The sequence below is a fragment of the Strigops habroptila genome, chromosome 6 (genome assembly GCF_004027225.2).
Source record: "Strigops habroptila isolate Jane chromosome 6, bStrHab1.2.pri, whole genome shotgun sequence".
Classification (NCBI taxonomy): Eukaryota; Metazoa; Chordata; class Aves; order Psittaciformes; family Psittacidae; genus Strigops; species Strigops habroptila.
The window spans coordinates 56,800,977-56,826,192 of record NC_044282.2 but is presented as its reverse complement, the minus strand read 5'-3'; the positions used below and the strand labels follow the sequence as shown (position 1 = coordinate 56,826,192).

Below are 25,216 nucleotides of genomic sequence, written 5' to 3'. Positions count from 1 at the left end.
AGCAATGAAGATTGGTGTAAGCACGGATCACTGAAGTTTATATTAAAATAATATTTTGTAGCACCTGTCCCTGACTCATTAACTTTGAGGGGTTGTGGATCAAAACCTTTGTGAATTTTATCGGTCATTTAACACTGTGGTATCTTAAAAAGCATGTGTATAAACAAACCCAACAGATTCAGCCTTCCAAATCACATTTCCTGAAATAATTCATCTGAGAAAATGCACATCCCCTACATTTTCTGGTTTAAAAATTATCCCTCTCCATATTTTTTTTACCCAACATTTAGGCACTAGGTGCTGATCAGGATTATGCTTTTCTTGACTTGGAATTATGAAAGGAATAAGTATTCTGCCCTGTTACTTACCTTACTTTCTGGTTTTTACACTCTAAAACTGAGATATGATTCTTGAATAAAGCCTCATTTGGGGGTCAGAATTAATTCCTGCCTAATCAGGATGATTAACATCTTTTAAAGCCATAGTCTGGTATTCAAATCCTGCATTACATATCATTGTAACACTTTTTGTATAAATTAAGCAAAGTTGGTTTTTATTTTCTTAGAACTGAAAGTTATTCTTAATTTGCCAGACATGATTTAAAATAATGGGGAAAGTTTGTTTGTCTTTTTGGAAGTTGAACATTAGTCTCTGTTTGATTTTGTTGAAATTTTTCAAGAAATAATGCTTTCTCTTCCTAAAACAAAAGGAAGGTTCTTCTTTTTCAGCAAGCAGATAGGAGTAGCCTGTCATAACATTAACATCTTATACTGATATATCATTAACAATTTCTATTGAGTGAAACATCAAGATCTGCCATGTTGTAGCAGCCCAGTTGGATCAGCGAGAGCTTCCTCCTGCCCCATGGCTGTGATTTGGTTGGGAAACCTGCACCTTTAACCTGCTTTCTTCTAAAGCAGGTTAAAAATCCTAATGACTGGGCTTGGCTTAACATATGCAGAAGTTGGAATCTTCTCTTTCGGAATCTTCTCTTTAAAACTTTTGGGTTTTTTTTTTTTAATGCTTATAAGTTGGACAATATTGTCCTGTGAGCCACCTAGTATTGGCTTGAGTGGCAGATTTTAGTGTGGCTCAGGACAGGAACATGCCCTCAAACACTTTGGTACTTATTTATATCAAATCCAAATCGTGCTGACAGGTCCCAGATGTGCTTTTCCATTTGTCTTGCTTCAACCACGCATATGGTTCAAATCCTTCAGAGATGCAAGAGTCGTGGTACCATGCAAGCTGGGGGAGAGAAAAGCACCATGATCCCTTAAAAGGCCAGGTGGAATTTGGGTCTAAACCTGTGGCTATGATTGGATGGAAAGGATGATCAGTCTGATTATTTTATTTCCCAGATTCATGCCTTAGTCCACCCTTTTGTACAAGACAGTCTTTTTAGCTCATGTCCAGGCTGCCATGCCATGGTACCTAATCAAACCTGCCATCAGCAACATTAATTAATTAGCCTTTGCTTATTTTTTTCCTTTATTGAGAAAGAAAATAAAAGCAATAAAGCTGCTAAACTTTAAATTCTTAGTGCTACTTGGAGCCATATGCCTGGGACATCTTTTGGCTTCTCCCATGTCTAGAATGGCAGTGAGCCTTCATGATCTGATTCCCTTAAATAAGGTCTTCTTTTCAAAACTAGAGGGACAGCAGGGAGAGTGTTGTGGGTGCCTCAGTTATAGGTAGGTGTCACCTGCTACATTTCTGGTAGTACAGGGCTGTTATTGATACAGCCCTTCAAGGTGCAGAAGAGGTAGAAAATGGGTAAAATAGTGAAGCATTTTTTCCCCTCACTTAGTCTCCCTGCAAGTTTGGAGTCTTGAGGGGCAAAATTTAGAGCTTCATAACTTTTTCCAGGTCCCACAGCAAAAAGTATGGAAGCCCTGGGAGTCAAGCTTTAAGTTCCTGCATGCCACTCCTGCCCCACCAAGCACTGGCAAGGAGAAGTGGATGACCAAACGTCCTGAACAGCTTTTGGCTGGGTGGTTTCAAACATTGCAAAAATGGTTTATCTCTTATGCTGGATGTCTGCCAGATTCTAGTTTTCCCATATCAGGGTTCACTTTATTGATCTTAGCACATTTGACCTCAATAGCCCATTTCCACACAAAAAGAAATGGAAAAAAATCTCAACAAGCTTGCCTAGATGAGGCTATTATTTAATACTCCTGCTGTTTCTTCATAACTGTAATAGCCAATTACTGTTTATAAACAGAGCCATGTAAAGTTATTTACATCAGAAAACACCACCTAAATAACTCTAAGGAGAAAATATGGATGTAATATTTCACTGAACTGTAAAATTTGTAGAGCTACAGTGTGTAAACATAGTTCCCCTCAGGATATGTAGAAATTGCTGGGACTGTCTTACCAATAATTCGCAGTTTCTTGGGATTACAAGAACAGTGTGTATAGATAAAGACAACGAGTTCAGTATGCATTAAACACATTGAGGAATGAAGCTATTCAGACACAAACAATTGCCCTGCTTGGTTTTTCTCTGTCTTGGGTGACCCTTACATCCAGCTGGGAATGTGAAGCTTCTTAAGATATTAATGGAAAGTGCTTCAGGAGCCCTAGCTTGAGTGCCACAACACACTGGTACCTATATACTGCTCAGATGGATTACTGTGCTGGGTGCCATATGAATAATGACATTCTTGGATTAAAGTAAGACATGAAATAAATCATGGTATTATGCTTTATAAAATTTTGAACCTGATCCTGAAATGCCCTGGGAGGTAGCAGAGAAGAAATGAAGACAGGAGGATGCATCTTGTGTATGAACAAAAACATCTTTGCATTTTCTCATGGCAGACATGATCTATTGCAAACTTTGTTCTTTCAGACACTGTTCTTTGTTTTTCAGACACTGAACTGGACATGAATGGGATGGCATCAGATCACAATACTTCTTCCCAGGACGAATACCTCCCACACTATCTCCAGAAGGAAGACCCCTTTGCATCAAAGCTTTCTAAAGAAGCTGACATCATAGCTGGGTTTTATTTGACAGTAATCGGTAATGATTTTATAATTAATCTTTGAAATATGACTAAGTCACTGCATCCTTTCAGGCTCTCAGAAAGAAGGCAGAAGCTGCTGTTCATTAGATGTGTAATTACATATTTCTTCATACTAGAAAGAAAAATCCAGGATGGAGAGAAGAGAATGTGTTAGAAATATGGTGTCAACAGTTAGTATCAACAGACAGTGCTGCTTCAGGTAACCAAAAGTGACTAGCAGTAGGCTTTCTAGCAAAAAGTGAACAAATACTCTCTCTAGTGATAGCTTACTAGCTTGCAGTTTAATCGTTCCTTTTGCCCTTATGCCATGTGAGGCTTATGACCTGTTTTCAAAGCCTCTCTGCCTACGCAGAAAAGAGAACATCCTCAGATGTGCTCATCAGATGTGCTTGTTTGAATCTTGCTTGGCTCCTGGCATCGGCTATCCTCTGTTATATATTGTATTGAACAATATTTTCTGCCTAAACCCTTCCCCTCCCTTTTGTTTTGGAGTCTTTTACTGTGTGCAAAGTGACTTTGCAAGCAGAATAAACACAATTATTTATTGGTTACTGCACACAGAAGATAGTTGGGTCTGATTTCACTTGGAGACCTCACTTGGAGTACTGCATACCGTTCCGGTGTCCTCAACATAAAAAGGACATGGAGCTGTTGGAGCGAGTCCAGAGGAGGGCCTCGAGGATGATAAGAGGGCTGGAGCACCTCCCGTATGAAGACAGGCTGAGAGAGTTGGGGCTGTTCAGCCTGGAGAAGAGAAGGCTGCGTGGAGACCTCATAGCAGCCTTCCAGTATCTGAAGGGGGTCTGCAAGGATGCTGGGGAAGGACTCTTCCTTAGGGACTGTAGTGGTGGGACAAGGGGTAATGGGTTCAAACTTAAACAGGGGAAGTTTAGATTAGATATAAGGAAGAAGTTCTTTACAGTGAGGGTGGTGAAGCACTGGAATGGGTTGCCCAGGGAGGTTGTGGATGCTCCATCCCTGGCAGTGTTCAAGGCCAGGTTGGACAGAGCCTTGGACCACGTGGTTTAAGGTAAGGTGTCCCTGCCCATGGCAGGGGGGTTGGAACTAGATGATCTTAAGTTCCTTTCCAACCCTTACTATTCTGTGATTCTATGATTCTATGATTCTAAGTTTAGCTTGGGCTAATGCTTCTCATGTAAGTTGTACCTTACAAGCCTGGGCTAGCTTACGACCCTGGTGATGCCACTATAAGCTCCTGTTACCGTGCAGATCCGTATTTTATTACCCATTCATGTTTAGGTGGAGAGCAACATTTTAACAATATTGTGGGCTTTCAAAAATATGAGAACTTAGAACTTTTTGTTCCCAGGTAAATCTCTGAGTGACTTTTTTTTACTGAACCCAGGACAACTTCCTACCAAAAAAAAAAAAAAAAAACCCCCAAAAAAACCAAAAAAAAAAACCTCCTTAATTTCTCTTTCTGCTAAGCTGATTTCAGGAAATTCAAAGCATCCACATATCTGTTAGGACATGAAGCACTGCCATGCAGAGATTTTCTGTGGTAGATAATGGATCTTAAGGTGGTGGAGAAGGAAGTCTAGCTCTGTCAAACTACTCACTGACATCAAATTCCACTCAACAGGCTTGCTAAAGATGTAAATTTGCTTTAATTGGCAGATTTATAGTTGACCACAACTCCCAGAAAGTGAAAACTACTATGTGCTCAAATAGGTCTTGGGCACAGTTGTGTGATGGGGTAACTCTGCAGTATTGCAGATTTACTTTCTAAACTCTGTAATCTGCAGAAGATGGAAAACCAAGTTGGAGCATTCAGTTCCCATGCTCAGCAAGGGTATGCCTATGGTTTTTTTATTATAACTGATGGTTCTGACCGAACATGTCTGTTGTCACCTTCTGCCACTGAACTATGTCCCCTTCTCTTTTGCAGGCCACTTCCAAGAAATGGTGGCCCCTCCTGAGGATGTCCTGTGTAGACATCCTGATAGTGGAGAGAGGGACTAGCTGTGGAAAGGTGGGAAACCGGGATTGCTATTGGGCATCTTTTTGTGCTTGAGGTGTGTAAGGTTCAAGTGTGTTTAAAATTTATTTCAAAAATTTACTTTGTGGGAAGAAGCTACACAGTGGGTGAACAAGGCTGGGATCTTATCAGCAAACTCGGAGGAGCTTTCAGGGTCAGGCTGCTTGTACAGCTGAAGTATTGGGGTTTCATGGAATCATAGAATGGTTTGAGTTGGAAGGGATCCTAAAGATCATCTAGTTCCAACTCCCTTGCCATGGGCAAGGACACCTTCTACTAGACCAGGCTGCTCAAAGCCCCATCCAGCCTGGCCTTGAACACTTCCAGGAATGGGGCATCCTTATTATTTGAAAATATAAAAAAACATACTTTTGTTTTTGAAGAAAAAGAAGTCTTAACCAATCTATGATAAATTCTCTGTGAATGTGTGATCTTTCACCTAACTAGTTCATTTCCACATGTATTTTTTTAATTATCTGGAAAAAAAAATTTAAACAGTACTCATGGTTATAACGATCCAATTCTTTTTACTTTGTCAATTCTCCTGCTAGCTTTTTCATCACTGACTTGATTGATTTACTGTACAGTTGGGTAGGGTGACTAACTGCTGAGTGGAGACCTGCTGGCTGTCAGCTCCTTTGAAAGCCCATAGCAAGTAACTATTGATTTGCAAACTGTTGCTGCACACTTCCTCAGTGTGTTATGAAACAGCTTAATTGAAAACAAAATACTGAACTATCTTTTTTTTTTTTTTTTTTTATTCTCTCTGGTGGTATAGCATTGCTGCTAGATTGGAGAAAAGGAGTCTTATTTGTTCAGATTGCTACTTTTATACACCTTCACCTTTCACTGCAGGTTGTGATTCTGAGCCTGACTCTTTCTCTGTAGGTGTCACATTTTTAGCTATCGCACCCTTAGCTCTTCGTTAGTATATATGTAATAGTGTTATGGTGTCATGGACAGCTTGCTCCTGGAAAAGAGCCTTTATTTTATACCTGACGAGCCTTTTTTTTTCCTGTTTCCAATCCAGGCACACAGCCTGCCAGCACCTATCAATCAGAGCTGGGAGTCTGCATCAGCGACGACTTCAGCTACCTGTTAGGAAAATATTTGTAGGGAAAATGAAGCATTAGATGGCTCACCTAAGGAGATTGCAGTTTCCATCACCAAGGACTTAAGAAAAGAATTCAGATGAGCAATTAAATTAAATCTATCCCAGCCAAACCCAGTCAGATGCAGGTATAGCCAAAAGGCAACTTAACTTAAATTATCACTGGACCCCTTCCAGCTGTATGATTAGGAGCTCAGTGGGCTGGGGTTCTCTGAAATATTGCTATTAATAATGAGCAGTTGCTTCAGTGGCATGTCTGATGCAAATATCTCTGGTGTACCAGCCAGTTGAAAAAGATTCAAGAAAATGTCAGGTGCTTTTGAAAGGTATTTCAAAGCGGGTGCTGGTATTCTGGATATCCATTTTCTGGAGACAGAAAATGGCATTAGAAGAGAAAAGGATTAAGGTATATGAAAAATGCTGAGATTCGTTCACTTAGCTTCAAGGAAGAAAATATTTAATATGATTTCAACCTACGTATAATTCAGATTAAATTTTTAAAGCCATAAGAATTATAGAATCACAGAATCATAGAATGGTTTGTGTTGGAAGCAACCTGAAAGATCATCTTGTTCCAACCCCCTGCCACGGGCAGGGACACCTTCCATTAGACCAGGTTGCTCAAAGCCCCATCCAACCTGGCCTTGAACACTGCCAGGGATGGGGCAGCCACAGCTTCTCTGGGCAACCTGTGCCAGGGCCTCACTACCCTCACAGTGAAGAACTTCTTCTTAATATCTAATTTACTACTGAATTTATTACTGAAAAAATTCGAAATCAAAGTATTTATCTCCTGACTTTGGTAGACTTTTTGTTTCCACAGATACGCCTATTTCTTGATTAACAGTCTGGTTTTAGCCTCTGGGAACCATTTTTCTGTTTGCCTCAGGGGTGTTCCCAGGCTGGGTATCTTGATTTTGTGAACACCCTTGCAAGGGATTAGTTCCATTGCCAGGCCAGAGTAAATAAATACCCTCTTAATTCCTAAGGTCTGACATCCCAGAAGACTCTGATGAAAATTACCTGGTATTCAAATTTACAATATTTGAGGAGAGTGGTGTTGCTGGGTGGCTGGGGGGCTGCTGGGGTCTTTCTGAAAAATGGAGTACATCTGAATTTGCACCACCAAAGCCATGTGTAGGAAGACATCACAAGGAGTGACTTTGATGCCTTATCAACAGAGGGAAGTTGGGTTAGTTATGACTTTTTTATAGCAGTGTGGAGGGTTAGCCTCGGCTGGTAGCCAAGTACCCACGGCAGCTGCTTGCTTACAGCCCCCACAGTGGGATGGGGAGGAAATTAGAAGAGCAAAAGCAGTGGAGATAAAGACAGAATGAAGGTAAAGACAGGAGATCAATCACCAGTTACTGTTGTGGGCAAAACAGACTCATCATGGGGAATTCAAGTTCACATTTAATTACTGATTTGGGTAATGAGAAACAAAGATGACAAACATAAAATAATTAAGGAAAACATCTTTCCTCACCCTTTCCCAGGCTGAACTTCATTCCAACATCATCTCCCTCATTGCTGTTGTACGTCCCCTTGGTAGGGAATGGCCACTCTTTGCTCTTCATTCTTTTCTTCTGTGTCTCCTTCCTTCTTACTTGCCTCCTCTGCTATGGCAGAGGCGTCCCATGGGCTGTGATCCCTTCAGGGTGTTCACCTTTGGGTGTGACTCTTGCTTCCTGAAAGGGATGTTGTGTACTGTCCTGTATTTGTAATGCAAAATGCTCACTCTGGGGTCAAAGTCTTTCAGACATGAGTTAGTGAAGAAACAGTTTTCTTTACCGGAACTGCAAACCTTGCAATTTTTAGTACCAGTGTGATTAGCTCCACGGGTGATTAACTACGTGCTGTGTTGGTCCCTAGATAGTAACCTGGTCGTTGGATAGTAACATGGCAGGAAAGGTGTCAACCAACGCGAACAGGATCCCTCCTCATACACTGAATTCCAGCTGGAAGTTGAAATCAGATATATTTTATAATCTTGCTTTCTTGTGATAGAAATAAATCTTTATTGTACAATTTAAGATGTAATATTAATGTATGAACTTACATTATTTTAGAAATTTATCCCTCAATCTCTGCTTATAGTATTTAATAAAATTAAGGTTGGTCAGAGATTGGGCTCCTTGTGATTATAGACAAATTAGTTTCACTCTGTCTATATGACAGAATACAACCATTCATTCATGATTGTATAAATGTTTGTGAGAAAAATGGGGTTGATCAGAGCAGAGGAATTACCGGATTTCTAATATGTGCATTCAGTTGATAGTTGAGCAGGCTCAAATGGTGAAGGCAGTGTTCTGCTGCAGGGGGGAAAATAACATTTGTCGTGGGAGGGAGATGCTTGCAGCTGATGTCTCTATGAGCTGCATAATGAGGGTGAGATGATGATGTGTCAGAGTAAAATGTCTAGCCTTGGGACCACAAGTTCAGGTCGAAAATATCAGAGAATTTTGAAAGATGTGATATTGCTATTTTTGAGAAGAATTCTAATTTGATTTGGTTTATTTTTTCCATCTTTATAGGGATTCTTTCAACTCTGGGAAATGGGTATGTTATTTTTATGTCCTCAAAACGAAAAAAGAAGTTGAGACCTGCTGAGATAATGACTGTTAATTTAGCAGTGTGTGATCTGGGCATTTCAGGTAAATTCACTTCTTACTTTCACTCATTTTCACCATCCCACTATTCTTTCTGGTAGCAGCAAGACACAGTCCTCTGGAAGTCATGAGAGCCCAAAATGCCTTTTGCTACTGATATTTCTGCTGTATTATTTACATATAACAACGAAGGCTAGAAAACAACATTCCTGAACAATGTAATGGGAAGAAATGAAAAGTAAAGAGGAAAAAATAGGGTTAGATTTATCAATCAGGCAAAACTCTTGCTCACCCCAGCACGGGGTGGGCCTTCAAAGACAGCTCCCATGTGCATCCTGGCACAATAACCACAAAATAGCTTGGTATTACGGTTGAAGAAAATGATATTTTCTTGCTGTAAGGTGCAACAGAATGGATTGAGGTGCCTCAAAAATACATATTTAGCCAAATATGAGTGGGGTGGGGCGTGAAGGGAAAGAATAGAAAATTGCCAGTGGCCATCAGCCTGTCAAAGCTAATATTTTCTCTCTAGCGACTGTCCTCTTTTACGTTCGGATCAGGAAAATAAGCATTTGTGTCAGACTATAGAGTAAGAACAACTTCAGCCAACTGGAGGGATTTTTGTTTCAGCCCTGCAGCCTGGTTGTCCCGGCATGAGAGGAGGGACCTTTGGAAAGATTTACATGAACTTGCAGAGTCAAGAGCCTTTGGAGATCATTCTTTTGGCTCTTGACATGAGTCTCATGCAGCTGCTCATGGATACATGCAAATACTGAGGGAGGACTGAATGTTCTTTAGAAAAAGATATTTTGGATGGCAGGCAATCTAATGGGTATAAAGACCTGATGTGACCCAGCTGACCATGGGATTTCGCCAGTGCAACATAAATGACAGTATGTTCCCATGTTCCTAGTCATCTGTCCCCTATGTGTTGCATATACCAGCATCCCTGCCCTTAGCTCTAGAGCACCCTTTTCCAGCGCTTGTCTCTGCCAAATGCTTTTGCCCTCATCCAAAAACCTAAAATAGCACTGAACTACATAAAATGATGGCTCCCAGGCCCCCAAAATGGAGGCTAATTGTGCTGTCACTGCACAAGTCCCTGCCTCAACTTCCAGTAATTTTGGTGCCTCTTGGTGATCAGTAAGCATGGTTTTCTGAAGGAGACACTTATGAATTCAGCAGAAGAAAGGCTTTAGTATAAATATCTCTGCTGTGCTATCCCACAAATAAATCCCAGTGATTTCTTTGGCATATCTGCCATGGAGACACTGTTTCCATCTTGCAGCACTTTGAAGTGAAAAAACCCCCGAACAAACCCACACCAGTTTTTGCCTCTTCTGTGATGCTCCCATCTCCTTTGTGTCCTCAAAGTCTGTCTTATTTTATAAGGCTCATATCTGACTCTGATGACAGTCACTCCAATGAGACAGAGTGTTTCAGGTGAATTTCCAAAGCTATATATTTGGAATGTAAGCAGATATCGTCTAACCATGTAAGTTGTATGTCCCAAGCACGCAAACTACAGCTTATTTGAGAACCCTCTTAGCACAAGGGCTGCTAATTTCACTGTTAAGTGAACGACTTGGTCACTGTGATTGGTGTAGCCATGCATGCTTTTTCTCCCTTCTCTTTATTTTACTTTTTTTTTTTTTAATGGAAGGTGTTAACTGGAGAAATGTGATGTGTTCTGTCTCCGACTGAAGTGAAGATGGGACTTTTTCCAAAATCATCGTGTTTCACACACTTTTCTTTGTACCTTGTTCAAGAAACAGGTTCTGATTCGGCCCTGCTTCCTGCAGATTTCCACAGGGTGGCACTAGCCACTTGTTCAAAACTTCATCAGGCTCATTTTGCACTGATGCCCTGCTCTGAGTTAAGTGCTGCTGGAGAGAAAGTTGATTTTTTGTAAAGAAATGTGTTGGCTTTTGGAGCTGGCAATGCTTTACATGGGTAAAGTTGCTGACTCTTAGCATATATCACAGACCTTTGCATATTTTGTGGGTTTTTTTGAAACCTTGACTGGGGTCAGCTTTTGCTTGAAAAATTAAAGCACATTTATTCTGCTTGAAGAAAAGCAGATATAATATGTTGACCTGAGCACAATCTTCAGGCTCAGCCTGAAGGCTCAGTCTTAGAGTAAAAGAAAATAATCCCAACATACTGTGTTTAAAAATAAGTCTTATTTTGAAGGGTTTTCGATCATGGATCAAAGACCATTTTCTGCAAGATTTTGTTTTGGTAGAAATGTTTCAATTTTCTGTTAAGAATGAAAACAGGATGTTTAGTTTCTCATCAGTTTCATCTGAAATGGAATATTTTGGGGAACAATCAAAAATATTTTTCTACAGATCATGTCAGCAAAATAGAGACTTTTTTCTTGACTTCTATGTATAGGTTACCTTGTGAAAATTACAGTTTGCAAGACTACTTTATAAACCAATTCACTGAGCTGTCATGATATTACAGATAGTGTGGTTCAGCCAGGGAAACTAGCCCAGGGCAGCTGAGTTGCTTTCAAATCCTTGAGGCATTCTGGCAACTCCTGTGCAGGAAGGAGTATAGTCACAGGAAGGTGGAGTTCAATATTTAATGTTATTTGAATGTTGCAGTTGAACTCTTCAGGCCTTGGAGCATTTCAGGTCAGCCTGGTAAGCAGAAATGAAGGATTTGTAAAATGTGCTGATGTTCCTAGATTGTAAATTTTTGAGTTTTCTGTGCCATTAAAGTTGATTTTTTTTCTGTTTGTCTGGTCTGAGACAAAATAAAATAAAATCCGGAAGTGGAGATTTCCAACTAGAAAATTACAACTTCCAAGTTTTCTCATTTTCATGCTACTTATAAAGAATATGAATAATATTAATTTGCTATAAGGTGAAAATGGAACAACATATGAGCTAACTTCCCTTCTTCCATAATGCACTAATCTTCTCATACAAATGGAGACATAATCTAAGGTGCCACTAGGACAGTCTCCAAAATAGTTAGGTATTTCCCTTCTGTTTGGGGATGCTTAAAACTTGTTAATATCTGTGGCCAGGTGACCCTTTCTGGAAAAAGGTGGTTTTATCAGTGGTGGATGTTTTCAGTCAACTGACATTCTTTTCTCCTTTTGAAGTTGTAGGAAAACCCTTTAGTATCATTTCCTTCTTTTCTCACCGCTGGGTGTTTGGATGGATAGGCTGCCGCTGGTATGGATGGGCTGGTTTCTTCTTTGGTTGTGGAAGCCTCATTACCATGACAGCTGTCAGCCTGGATAGATACCTAAAAATCTGCCACTTGTCATACGGTAAGAAAGAAAACTGTATTAAATGAATATAGAAAATCTATATTAAGTGATATAGTTTTCTAGACTGAGATCATACTTAAGCTCTTCGAAATGTTTTTGTTAAACGTAGAGCGGAATTCATAAATAAGAGAAACATATTTGCATGATCCAAGTAATCCCAGCTAAATTTGTATTGCTGAATATATCACTTTCACTGTCTGCTTAAGCCATGAGTTTTAGTAATCACTCATGGATAAATCACTTTGTGTCTATCAAGGCCTATTAACATTAACAGATGCAAGTATTGCACATATTGCAAGGTCTTACAAACCAACACATAAAATGTTCCTTACTAGATGCCTTTAAGACATGTGCCAAGCTATTTAAAACATCTGAAAGATTTGGATGTGCAACGGGTCGTAATGTGATATCATCTATCTGATATGGAGATGGAACCTGATAGGATGGAATGAATTAAACAATGAAAGCTGTTATCACTATATCCATCAATATAGTTATATCTCTTGAATACAATGTATTATATGCTTCATTCTTTACAGTCAAAAGATGTCATCACAGTTTAGAGAAGATGTTTTTCTTAGAAGGGACTAACTCCCCAGTAAAATACAGGGAATACTCCAGGTGACTTTACATATAAAAAACATGTAGTTTCTTTGTTTTTCTACACCAGAACGAACCACCCTTCTGTCTCTCAGCCATTATGCTCAAATACATAATTTGTCATTCGGTGTTCATTTTCTTTCCAATAATCTGGAAACATAAAATCAGCTGGGGAGGGGGCACTGGTCACATCCAAATTACAGTTGTTTCTTTGTTTTGGCTTTGTATTAAGTCATTCTCAACCCCTGAAGAAAGCTCCTCAAAGTCAGTGGATGGGGAGTGAAAACAGATTAGAGCTTGCAAGGTGGAAGGAGCTGTTACAATACCACGGCCCGAGTTTCTGCATAAATCATAGGTTTCAACTTGGTAGTCCTATCTGAATCTAACATGTTGAATAGAGGTGATGATGGAAAGCTTGTAAACTGAAGCTTTTTCTAGATTAATTAGAATTGTATGCAAGGTGAGGAGAAAGACCATATTTCCCACAACTCCAAACATGATAATAGCATTAAATGAAAAAAAATGGGCAAGAGTGCATGAAAACACCTATTACGAATACTTCTGATAGTACACACATGGTGATTTACTGTACTGGAAAAGAATGACAAAGTAAAAATAAAACTGGGGTATGTTATTTCCTCTGTAAAGCCTTGTCTTTCAGTCACTTGGATTAATAGTTTATGTTGAGAAGCATCCTGAGATCAAACTTTAGTCACTCAATATATGACAGGAGGAATAGGAAATAACTAAGTTACATTTTACAGTTGCAGCTAGTGAGCCTTCACACAGAGTATTGAAAGGCTGAATTAAAGACTTAGTCCTTCATTTGGGTTGAACCTCCATCTCATCTGACCACATACTACAAATACACCTTTACAGACCACAAAGCAAATTTCAAAATTACTAGACAAGATTCTCATGATTGTTGTTGAGATACTTGTTTGTATTGCTTTTGTACGGACTCTTCCAGGTCGTAAATCATCGCAGCCTAAAGTAAAGATCTGTCAAGTGGAGCCTTCCAAAGTGTGCATATGTCTTCATGAGGTGGAATGCCAGCAATGATGGCTAGCTCAGGGGTCACTATACCTGGAAAGAGGAGAGATGAACCATACAAAGTTGTTGTCAAACAGCCAAAAAAAATCCTACTGCATGTGTAAAATGAGATGTTCAATTGTGTCAAATACATATTGACCTGAAGTTGTAACTCTTGACTTATCTTTCAGGTACCTGGCTGAAGAGACATCATGCATTTATCTGTCTGGCAGTAATCTGGGCCTATGCTACATTCTGGGCTACGGTGCCTTTCGCTGGTGTGGGAAGCTATGCCCCTGAGCCATTCGGCACTTCCTGCACTCTGGACTGGTGGCTGGCACAAGCTTCGGTGGCTGGACAGGCTTTTATTCTGAGTATTCTTTTCTTTTGCCTCCTGTTCCCAACTGCTGTGATTGTGTTTTCCTATGTCAAAATAATTTTAAAAGTCAAATCATCCACCAAAGAGGTTGCTCACTATGATACCAGGATTCAGAACAGCAACATACTTGAAATGAAGCTGACCAAGGTAGGTAGGAAGATTTAACTTAGTTTGCTTTGATGAGTTGTAAAAACAGGCTTGGAGATCTTTAGCCGTGTAGTCCGCTATGCTAAGCAATCATATAATGCTCTGAAGGTGGTTCTAGCTTTGTCCTCCATTACTGTCAAAAAGACAGGAGTTAAAACATAATTTTGTGAGCTGGGCACTGTTGCAGAAAAATTAAAATACGAACTGTAGGAAGAAATGGAAACTAGCTATAGGCCCAACACTGGATGAACAGAGAGCCTATTGACTACAGTTTATTCATATGCAACATATATAGTTCTTTTGAGTTGCCAGTGATAAATGCATTTACTGCAGAATAGCTATACAGCATTAACAATAGAATTGCAGTCACAAGCTTACTTTCCCAGGTCAAAACATTCAGGGTAGCCAAGGACACGAGTCTAACCAAAAGGCATATCTTCTGGGGAGGGTGAGGAGGACAAACCCATCGATCTGTGCCTGTGATTTGGTGTTGAAATCTCACCCCCCATTTAAGTATGAAATCGGTGTACCTTTGTACCTCGTTAGCTATTATTGTCCTAAGTGCTGTTGGTTGGGACTGTGGTCAAACCTTCTGTTCCTTGTGGTTGTGCTGTACAGCTTATTTCTTGGTAACAGGTGTACCGGGCAGTTCTTCACTGTTTTTATGGTTCCAGCAGGGCATTTGAGTCCCTGAGATAGTGATTCACTTCGAAACTCTGCCACAGCATTCCTGTGTGACCTTACACAACCTGTATCATTTCCCTGCGGCCCTGCTCCCCATCATAAAACTCCCTTTGCTTTCAGAAACAGTTGTAAAGGTTTATTTAAGGCATTTGAGGTGCACAGGAATTATAACAGAAAAAGAGATAAAAAGCAGATTATTGTAGAAGGGAAATAAAACTTTCAGACAGCTTATGTTCCTCTGGTAATGAAGATATAAACCAAAGTCACTTCAGTGACATTTCAATTGTTTTTATACAAATAGTTTACCATTTAGGTTCAGCCATGAGCTGCTGATAAAAATGCACTCAAGTGATAAAATTAATTTTCCATCTCAGCTGGTGCCATATATTCCCTTTCTGATTGAATCTATTTTCTATTTGGCAATAGTGACAGACGTGATCCTTGCTGATAGTGGTTATTGTGCCAGGAAATCTCTCAAAATAAAAACTTGTACTGAATAAAACCAGATCTCTTAGTTGTAGAAGTTCCACCAGCTTCTCTAAGCCCTGCCAAGAAGGAGACAAGTGGCATCTTTTGCTTGGCTGATCAAATCTTATTACATTTTTGGGAAGTTGAACGGAGAGTTATATAATATGCAGCAATAAGTGACATTATGTATAAACATATTGGAGAATCTTGGCTAGCTACCTGTATGGTCAGCGCTGCCAATATAGTTGGTGAAAATGTATTTGCCCTTAAAAAGGAATGCTTCAATATGGTACAGTTTTGTGGTTATTCAGCACCTTTCCTTTGAAAAACAATGGAAACTGATTTGAGGTTGCAGATTTATTTTTGCCACAATGGAGGGATCATGTAAAACTTCAGTTTGATCTGAGTTGAAACACTAGTAGTTGTCCCTTCTGTCTTGGATCTGCAGTGGAGAACGTACCTCAGCATATACATAAATATGGAAAATGAGTCTCCATCATAACTCATTTAAGCCTGCAGCACAATTTATAACAAACAGGCTGGGTTTGAGATCGTTGGCTCACATGCACTGTTTCTTCAATGACAGACAAAAACAACAACAACAACAAAAAGCATAAAGCAATGAAGTTTCCCTGAAAATAATATTAGATCAAGAGGTGGAACCAAAAGCTCCCCAAAAGATTATGCACTATCCAAAACCTTGTGTTTTCTGATAATTTCTTGTTGGAATCCTGCTAATTGCCTTATTCCAAATGAGCGCACATGTGCCACTATCAGTCTGTATATAGTAATAATCTGTCAATGCTAGCGGTATGATAGCATCTGTTCTTCAGGATGTACTATTGGGTGATGTCATTCGAAGCTGTATCAGGCTGACCGCGTGCAGACAGGCTGGTTCAGGTAAAGTATACAAATCACAAATTTAGACCCCAAACAGTTTTTCTTTAATATGTATACTAAACATTCCTTTGGCTACATCTTGTCATATTATAAGGAAGTCCTTTTCTTGTTTCCCTATGCATTTCAGGAATACAACCTAAATGCTTAGTAGAAATTTGTGTTTTAATGGAGTTCTAATGGAACGCAAATCCATGCTATATGTTAGGAGAAAGAAAACTAGACATTTTACTGGCATTTTCAATCTCCAATAATTTACCAGTATTTTCAATTCTAGCTTAGCCAGGTAAATGCAGTCACTTTTTATCTGCTGGGGGGGGATACCCAGAGACTTGACAGCTCATGCCTTATTTATTGGCTTTATGCTCACTTTTTCCATGTTTGTCTTGAAAGGAATTCAAAGGGTTTTCCCGTTGAAGATAGGCCGTAGACCCCCTCATGGGCACTGTCAGAAGATAGACCTAGTTTAGCAAAATCTTCTCCCTCCTGTTACCAGTTGCCGTCTCCGTGGCAGGTTATTGGTCCTGCTGGGTTTTGACACCTTCTCTGTGGTACACAAGCACAGCCTACAAGAGGGGAAGAAGTCCTGCATTACATCAGGGTGCTGCAACGTCTTCTCTTATTTTACTATTTTCCTTTGGTTTTGCTTCAGTGGCTGGTACCATGTGATACAGAAGAAGGAGCTATAGTAGATGTAGACAAAAGTATACCCTCCTAAATAAACTTACCTACAGACACTCAGCGTCCTCTACTTCCACACACAATTAGGACCTAATTCAGTCCTGGAAACTTCTTCAAAGACTTTGATTTTATGAACTTTGGAATCTGATTTCAAACGACCCAGAATCTGGAAGGCTTATGCTTACTATTGTTTTTTGGTTTTGTTTTGTTGTTTTGGTTTTTTTGGGTTTTTTTTTTTTTGGTTTTTTTTTTTTTGGTGGTGTTTTTTGGGGGTTTGGGTGGGTTTTTTAGTTGGGGTTTTATGTGGGTTTTTGTGTTTGTTTGTTTTGATTTGTTTTGTTTTGTTTTGTTTTCTCAGTGCATGCTTGGATGAAATGGAAAAGAAACTGAGTTTCTTTTTGACAATCTGAGGAATATTTGGTTGGAAGAGACTACAGAATTAAAAGGCTTCAAAAATTTTCAAAAACTTTCACATCTCTATGTTATATGTTATCCTAAACAATAGAGCCTGTATGTTTTGAAAGGACTCTCCTTAAGTAATTTACATTTAATGTAAAAAAATATTAATTTCTGCGATTTCATTTAGTTTCCTCATGCTTAGCCAGATCTTATAGCATTTTTAAAGGTCTGTGATAACAGACTGATTAACTACTCTGTCAGGTGAAAGAAAAACAGGCCCTAGATAGAGAAATGTGTGACAGCTTTTGTTCATATTGTAAAAATACCTGAAGAGAGTTATCATTCTTCTTTTCCAACCTGTGACATGTTCCTTTGCACTCTGCCTAGCTCTGTGCTGTGCTGCCGGTGTTAAACTGCTAGATTAACCTCTCCCTTTCTTTTCTTTTTTCCTCTCACAAGGTGGCAATGTTGATCTGTGCAGGGTTTCTCATTGCCTGGATCCCTTACGCTGTGGTCTCCGTGTGGTCAGCCTTTGGGCATCCGAATTCAGTTCCCATTCAGTTTTCAGTGGTACCAACTTTGCTTGCAAAGTCAGCAGCCATGTACAACCCAATTATTTACCAGGTCATTGACTGTAAGTTTGCCTGTTGTCGATCAGGAGGGTTGAAGACACTGAAGAAGAAGAGCTCTTTGAAGAAATCAAGGTAATTTCTTCTTTAAGAAGTAGGATATCTTTAAGAACACAATATTCCAAAAAGTACCAAACTAAGATCTACCAAGAGTCACAGCTCTTTCAATCTTGTTTTTTGTTTTTTACCGTGAACTATTCAGGGTCTTTCCTGCCATGGAAATTTGTAATATATCTGTAAGTGTAAAAAGTGAAGCAAGGAGATGTTTTGGTTTTGTTTAGTTTAGTTTTTTTTTTTTTTTACTTTTAAATCCGATCACAACTCCATTGATATAGTTGGAAATAAGTCCCATTTGTTGCAGTGGTTTTTGGATCAGTCCTGTCCTCCTGGTCCTTTTCTTTCATGTCATCATATCTGGTTACCTCCAGAAGATGTTGATGACCTCTATTGCCAGCAAAGTAAATGGGAGAGAATTGTGTTAATTCCTAACATAATTAACCTGTTAATACTATGCCTTTCAACCACAGAATTAACAGGGAAAGACAGTAGTTCCTTAATCACCCTTTAGGTACCACTCATACCATAAAAAAAAAAAACAAACCACAAACACAACCTCAAATAAATAAAGAATAATAAGGTCTCATAAAAAGATCTCTTTTCTATTTACAACTTTCCAGTAAAATTGGTGCTGACCACCAGTGGAGTTCCTGAAAACACTAATTGTGCACTTAGAGGAAAAATGCTTCTAGTTCTGTCTTATGCCAGTCAAGTATGCCATGAGATATTGATGGATGTTAATCTGACGGTGTAGAGTGATACAAAGGCCACAAATACCCTAACACATATAAGTGATGATGAATCATAGAATTCCTGTAATTTGCTTCAAAAACCTAGAACATATGTGCTTCAGTATGTACCTATTAGAGGCATGAATGCCCATTTCATCATTTCTATGATTCCCTTACCAATCCCAGCAGTTTTTGATGTATTGTTCAAACAGTGAGTCAATATCTCAAGCTCCCACAACTTTCCTTAGCAGATTATTTTATAGTCTTACACTCAGATTTATCTCATCTGCAAAACATACAGAGTTTATGTCTGTTGTAAGTGTTTGAGGTGCTGCATTTCTAGTTTACCAAAAGCCTTTCTGCAGTTTTGGGCGAATGGAAGACAACTCTAAAGTACCCTTCTGTGAATCTTTGGTGACTGAATTTGTGTTTAGCTGAAGGAGGAAGGAGTTTTCACTCAGTCCCTCATGCTGAATGCAAGTTGGTTTTCCTAGGCCTGTGCAGTGAACAAAATTATCTGGGAAAATAATTTCCCAGAATTAGGAACTTAACTGTCATCTTGGTATGAACAAACTGTTGTGCTTTCTCCTTCCCATAGGATGTATACCATATCTGCACACAGAGACTCAACAGCAATGAACGAAACCCAACTGGAAGTATGAAGGCTCATTTCACGTATAACAAATGAAAACCTGATGACAAGCAATCATACTGTCTCAAGATCCTCTTTCTGTAAATAAATTAAAACATGACAGTTTTATTTTACTCCCTAGTCCTATGCACAATGTAGTTCTTTCCATTCTGATTGAAATAGCATGATTATTGCTGAGTAAATATTTTAAGTACTCAAAAGAAGAACAAACAGAGAAGATTCATTTGTATAAAACAAAATTATTCACTTCAGAGGCTTTAAAATACTTTTTTTTTTGCACTAACAGAAGTGATAGTTTGGATGATATTTTCCCTCATGGAAAGGGAAGTATTCACAAAGGCCAGTTTTAGTTTGCTAGAGCTAAACTCCCTAGATTCCCACTGCAGTTGCTGATGATCTGGAGCGTGAGAGAAAGGATTCCTTAGAGGACAAATCTGAATTGGAGCTTCAGTTATCAGGGCTCCAAATCACCCACTGGAGAAACCTTAGCCCATTGATTATCCCTTGTGAATATCTCTTCAACTCCAGCAGCTACTTTGAAAACCACTTTGAATTCAGTCCTTCAATACTCAAAAATATTTTGGGTTTAGTCAAAGCAAGACCAGAAGTGCCACACGCATATACCACAGATGGTATTTATGAATGAGAGATCAAAGATCTCTTGCTGAGATGCTAGTTTTATTTAAACAATTTGGAATCACAAATGACTGTTGTGAAGAAGCAGAAACTAAATTAAATCAGCCCTATACAAGCCAAATGGAACCAACCAATAGTGTGCACATCTTTTTACTATTCTCTGGCCAAAATTACAGTGGAATGTGATGGCAATAATCAGACAAGTTTGACTTCTTGAATGGTAACTGACTTTTTTCACCTTGTACTTTTCATCATTTTTTATGAGATCACTATCTAACATAAAAGACAAATCTTTCCTCAATCCTAAGCATGAAACCTGATTCAAAACTAGGGAATTCATGAGAAAGGTTACAGCATAGGTAAAAGAGAAATCTTTATTAAGTGCAGTTGTATCCAATTTTTAACCACTAAGCCCTGAAAGGATGAGGATTAGGAACGGTTTAGGAGAATGACTGTCCTACTAAAAAAAGCTTGTAAGTTCCTAATACATACAACAAAAAGAAATGTGCTTTGACCTGCAGAGTAAGGCAGCCAAAATAGTTGTGCTGGATCTGACCCATAATTATTCCCATTTTCTTATTTTTCTTTTTTTGGATTTACATTAAGTTAAATTGCTCTAGACCTTAAGGCACCACTACTGACTCAAAATTAGCAGTCCAGTACAAGCAGATTTTTAATGCTTAAAATGATGATTTTGATGTTTTTATGTAATTTATTTGAGAAAAATACAATATGGTAAAAAATACCATCAAAGAGTCTCCCACACAGATTTGTGTTGACTCTTTGTTAAAAAAAAAAGTTGTAAGGGTTGAAATTTTCTGCTGAATTGTTCTTTTAAGGAGAGAAAGCATTTAGGAGAGTTTCAATTGATTTCCTGTTTAACATTTAATGGTGCTTTTTAACATACTGTTAATTCACAATTGTGTTTAAAAAGTATTCCCTGCCATACTGAACTAAACTTCTTTTGCAGCTGATCTATAGTGATGTTAATATTGTTTTATACAATAATGTCATAAAGGTTTAAAGTACTCTGATATTTGTTGGCATTTCCCAGTACTCCCATTCTGCAGTGCAAACAGTTACCATTTATTCAAATGATATTCAGGCAATGTAGGAGAAGTTGAATTTTTTTCAATTTCCTAAGCTGAGTAGAAGAAATATCATTTCCTCCTCTGCAGTATCGTACCAAAAGGAGTTTGAATAAATACTAGGAGAAGTCACAGAGGTACAAGGAGTTGCCATGTTACCTATACAGTGTTTTGTGTTATTTTTTCCCCTGAAGTTGAGTACTTTTCCTTCTATAGGTCTTTCAGTAAAAGGTCTGTAAGTTTATTTCTTGACTATGGTCGCAAATTCCACCCAAGAATTGATCCACAGTATTTCCAGATCTGGTTATGAAGACATTAACAATCTTTCCTCATCATCCTACAGCTTTTGTTCTTTTCATCACTCAGGCAAAATTTGTTAAGTATCTCTAGATATTTATTGTAGCTAAGGTCTGATGTAAGGTAGATGTACTGTGGCCCTACAAATGCTGGTTAGCTGGAGCAGAGCTGCTGGTAAAACTGTAGAAGTTACTCCCTAGTCTGGCCAGATTTCAGAGTAGATCAATTCACAGTTTGGGTATGAACCCTTCCTGTAGTTTCAATTGGGGAAGCTTTTGTCTTTATTTTTTTAAATTAGGTATTCTCTTTGGAATTTCTGTTGGTTCATCCCAGAACTGGATACATACTTGTGGTGGGCTGATTTTTATATTCTTAAGGACTGTAAAATATTTTTTGATTTCACTATAGGGAATGTAGTAGATACATGTGCTATTTAAATTGCTCAGAGGTTTAGTAAACTCCAACTACCAACTTCCATAATAATGATAAAAATGTTTCATATGAGTTGTTTAAGCATATTTATTTTTTATTCAGTGCCATAATTATGTTTGTTTGAAGACCCAGTTTTACCATTGCTGAATAGTATCTTGCTCTGTATGAAACAGTAGAGCTTCAATTTGAGCAGGAGTTAGAGACATGCTTACACTGAGCATGTGTTCAAGTGAAAGATGTTTTCCTGAATCAAGCAAGACATAAACATTCAAGCATGCAGTACTGTCATTTAAATGTGGAATCTGAACCTAAGAGCTCTGGGATCTCTTTTAATTCAAGGATAAAAAAAAACTGGAGCACCTTCATTGCCCACCAGTATAAAACAAATCATATGATTAGTTTGAGCTCTATTTGGGATCACAGTGGTAGAGGAATAAGAGGCCTTGTCACGGATTCAAATTTTCAAGGTCCAGTTTGAATGGAATTGAAGATTGTAGCTTGGTGGTTCAAAAGCTAATCATTTACCATTTATACTCAGGACAGTTTTGTCCTCTACATATGCTCTACATGTCCTACACATAATTAACATTTATATAAGGCTGAGACATGTAACCTTGGTCTGAGGTCATCAAATGACAGTGAGTCTCTCATTTTCTGTTCATGAAATCTTCTAAATGTTTTGCAGGATTCAAACCTCTGCTGTTTTGTGATCTGAGCTTAGTCAAAGCACTAACAAAGTAAAACATACTCAGTGTGATGAATAAGGGATAGGACTCTGAAGGAAGATTTCTTTATTGCATTTTCAATATTTCAGCCTCTTTCTTGTATTAAGAAAGTTCCTCATTTTATGTGTTAACATTAAACCAAATGTTTTCCAATGAAAAAAGTGTCATCAAGAATAATAGCTATAAATAAGAATCTTCTGTTATGTATCCTATGCGTACATTCAAACTGAGCTGCCAAGAAGCAAAATACTATCTGAAATCACTCTCAGTGGCTTGAGAGAAATAACTGGCACAGGTTAAGACTTCATTTAGATAATGGGCTGACCTGGACAGTAAGATTGTCCCAGTGAAAGTAAGCCACTACTCTGTATTGTTAGTGAAATTATGCAAAATGTGTACATGGAAACTTTAAATTTGGTCTTTTTCAGTTATAGATGAAGAATTCCTATAATGCTTCTTCTCAGAACTGGAAATCTGTTGGCAATGTAGAACTATCAAGATTTACAATGCTTGAAGAGACACTTAAAATAGGGTAATTAAGCAAACATTTATGACAGAAAAAGTTGAAAAAAGTAAAGCACTAAAAGTAAAAGTTATGGTTGTGAGCTTTTGGAAGAGAGTAGAGACAGTTTGTCCATGCTGGTGAATGCAGCTGTAGCAAAATTTACTTCTACACCTGCAATAATAAAGAAAAAACCCAACAAGTAGTTTGTTAAAAATATTTATGGCCTACAGTGCATGATTGCAGCCTTGCATAAGATTTTGGGCTTTGTGGCATCCAAAGGGAAAAAGAAAATTGGTGCATTTTCATATGAAGAGAGTATGATTAATGAATTAGTGATTAATGATAGGCAAATGCTAGTGATTGGATTCTCTTACAGAACTTTTTTCTTGGATGGACAGTGTCTTCTGGAGAATGTTATACCTCCAGCGTGCAGGCTGAGCTTAGTAATGAGAAAAAATCTGGATTGCTCTTAACTGACAAAGCACTTAGTTCTTCTCTAATTCTACATTATTAATTTTGTGATTGTACTTCTATCTATTCTTCCTGCCAGGGAACTTTCACACGTCTATCTGCATCCTACAGGAAAGCTGCTTTGACATCTTTTCAGTTACATCGGTTTCGTACACATATTTGTATTTCCAAGTTTCACAAGTCTTTTCAGTTCTCCACCCCAATTTAGCCACCTGAAACTAGAATTTCTTGAGAGCTGTTTCTAAGCAATGAAGGGAAGAGGCTTTTATTATCATCACCCTGTTTACATATGTTCTTGAGCCATTGTCCATTCCACACTGACCTTTCTCTAATTTACATGCTTTGCTTTTCAGGATGACTTGTATTCCCCTTCACTTGTCCCATGGTGCATACAGTGATAAGGCTATTTTTGTAATTGCCCAGCATGATCTTCAGTTCCCCAGTTATGCCTCTGTTTCACTTTGTAGCTGATGGAGCAGGTCTTGGACCTATAGATCAGAACAAAATCTTTCGAAATACAAGGTTTAGTTACAGGTTTTCATGCTTTCATTACTTCTGAATTTAAAGCATTCTTCACTAGTTATGTATAATAAGCCTTTATCAGTCACTGACTGTAGTTCTGTGTCTCTAGTGGGTAGAGAATAAAACCCTAGAAAAATCCTGCCACCTGGTTTGCTAGAGATCTATTCTAAGATCAGTATAAAATCTGGTAACTGCAACACCTGGATGAAAGATACTAATAAATAGCAAAGGTTTTGTATGTTTCCTGAGTCAGTAATGCACACTGTTGGTCTGTATTTTGGACCTAACACATCTAAAGGGAATTCTGGGACTAGATCTCTTAGTCTTTGTGTAAAATGACAAAGAAATTTGTGAAATATCAAGTAAACATTACATTGACCAAATTTGTTGCACAGAACATATTTCAGTCATAGATGGTGGATACAAAGTGTGATAAAATATACATTTTAAATGATGAATAATGTTTACATTGCATCAAGCATAATCCTACATTAGTGAAAATATTCAACATTTGGAAAATATATATGTGTAGAAAATAGATATGAAAATAGATATGCACAGGTCTTTTCAGTTTGTAAAAGGGGTTACACAGAGGCTTAGTGTCTTAAAATCAGAGGCTGGTGTGAGTCGTGCTCTTTCTGCACCAGTCTTGCAAAACATATCAAGAAAGGCATCGTACCTTAGGGTTTTGCATTCATGGAAGCAATTTACAACACCTAATAGTATTCTTCTGAAGCATCTGAACATCCTTGATCCTGAATTACAAGCCGTTATCTTCAACTGATCAGTGTGTAGAGAACCTGCCTGTCTGCCTGCAGTTCTGGTCCCCAGAGCAAAAGAAAGCTTTAGAGGAAGTGTTGCAGGTAAGAAAAAAAAGAGATCTTGTATAATCAATTGAAGCTAAAAGGAGAAAATGACAGGGTTAAGCTAAGTAGCCTAAAAGAGGAAAGGTCTGAGAGTAAATTGTATCAGTCTATAAATAGCTTTAAGGCAATAATAATGTAAATGAAGGAAGGGAATTAATGTAAATGAAGGGAATGATTTCTTACTCTATCACTTTCTATAACTTCAGAAGGTGATAAATTCAGAAATCAAAGCTGGAAGCTAAGGCAGGAAAAGCTCAGATGGGACTTTC

General features: G+C 38.4%; 1 protein-coding gene across 2 annotated transcripts; it reads left to right on the top strand.

Annotated features, from left to right (window-relative positions):
- Window positions 1-2,875: 2,875 nt before the first annotated feature.
- Window positions 2,876-19,459, top strand: OPN5 (opsin 5). 2 transcript variants are annotated; one of them, XM_030490003.1, is made up of 6 exons: window positions 2,876-3,034; window positions 8,686-8,805; window positions 11,879-12,049; window positions 13,873-14,207; window positions 17,796-18,040; window positions 19,352-19,459. In XM_030490003.1, exons 1-6 carry the CDS (start codon window positions 2,896-2,898, stop codon window positions 19,413-19,415), a joined length of 1,074 nt encoding a protein of 357 aa, XP_030345863.1. In that variant the 5' UTR covers window positions 2,876-2,895; the 3' UTR covers window positions 19,416-19,459. The 2 variants fall into 2 exon arrangements, with proteins under 2 accessions (XP_030345863.1, XP_030345864.1); XM_030490004.1 differs by having other exon boundaries at window positions 2,888-3,034; window positions 11,885-12,049.
- The last annotated feature ends 5,757 nt before the right edge of the window (window positions 19,460-25,216 follow it).

Excerpts from the sequence above, each read along its gene's own strand:
- OPN5 (XM_030490003.1), top strand. The coding sequence starts at position 2,896 with ATGAATGGGATGGCATCAGATCACAATACTTCTTCCCAGGACGAATAC. Across the intron at positions 12,050-13,872 it reads AATCTGCCACTTGTCATACG|GTACCTGGCTGAAGAGACAT; the intron begins GTAAGAAAGAAA and ends CTTATCTTTCAG. Across the intron at positions 18,041-19,351 it reads AGCTCTTTGAAGAAATCAAG|GATGTATACCATATCTGCAC; the intron begins GTAATTTCTTCT and ends TCCTTCCCATAG.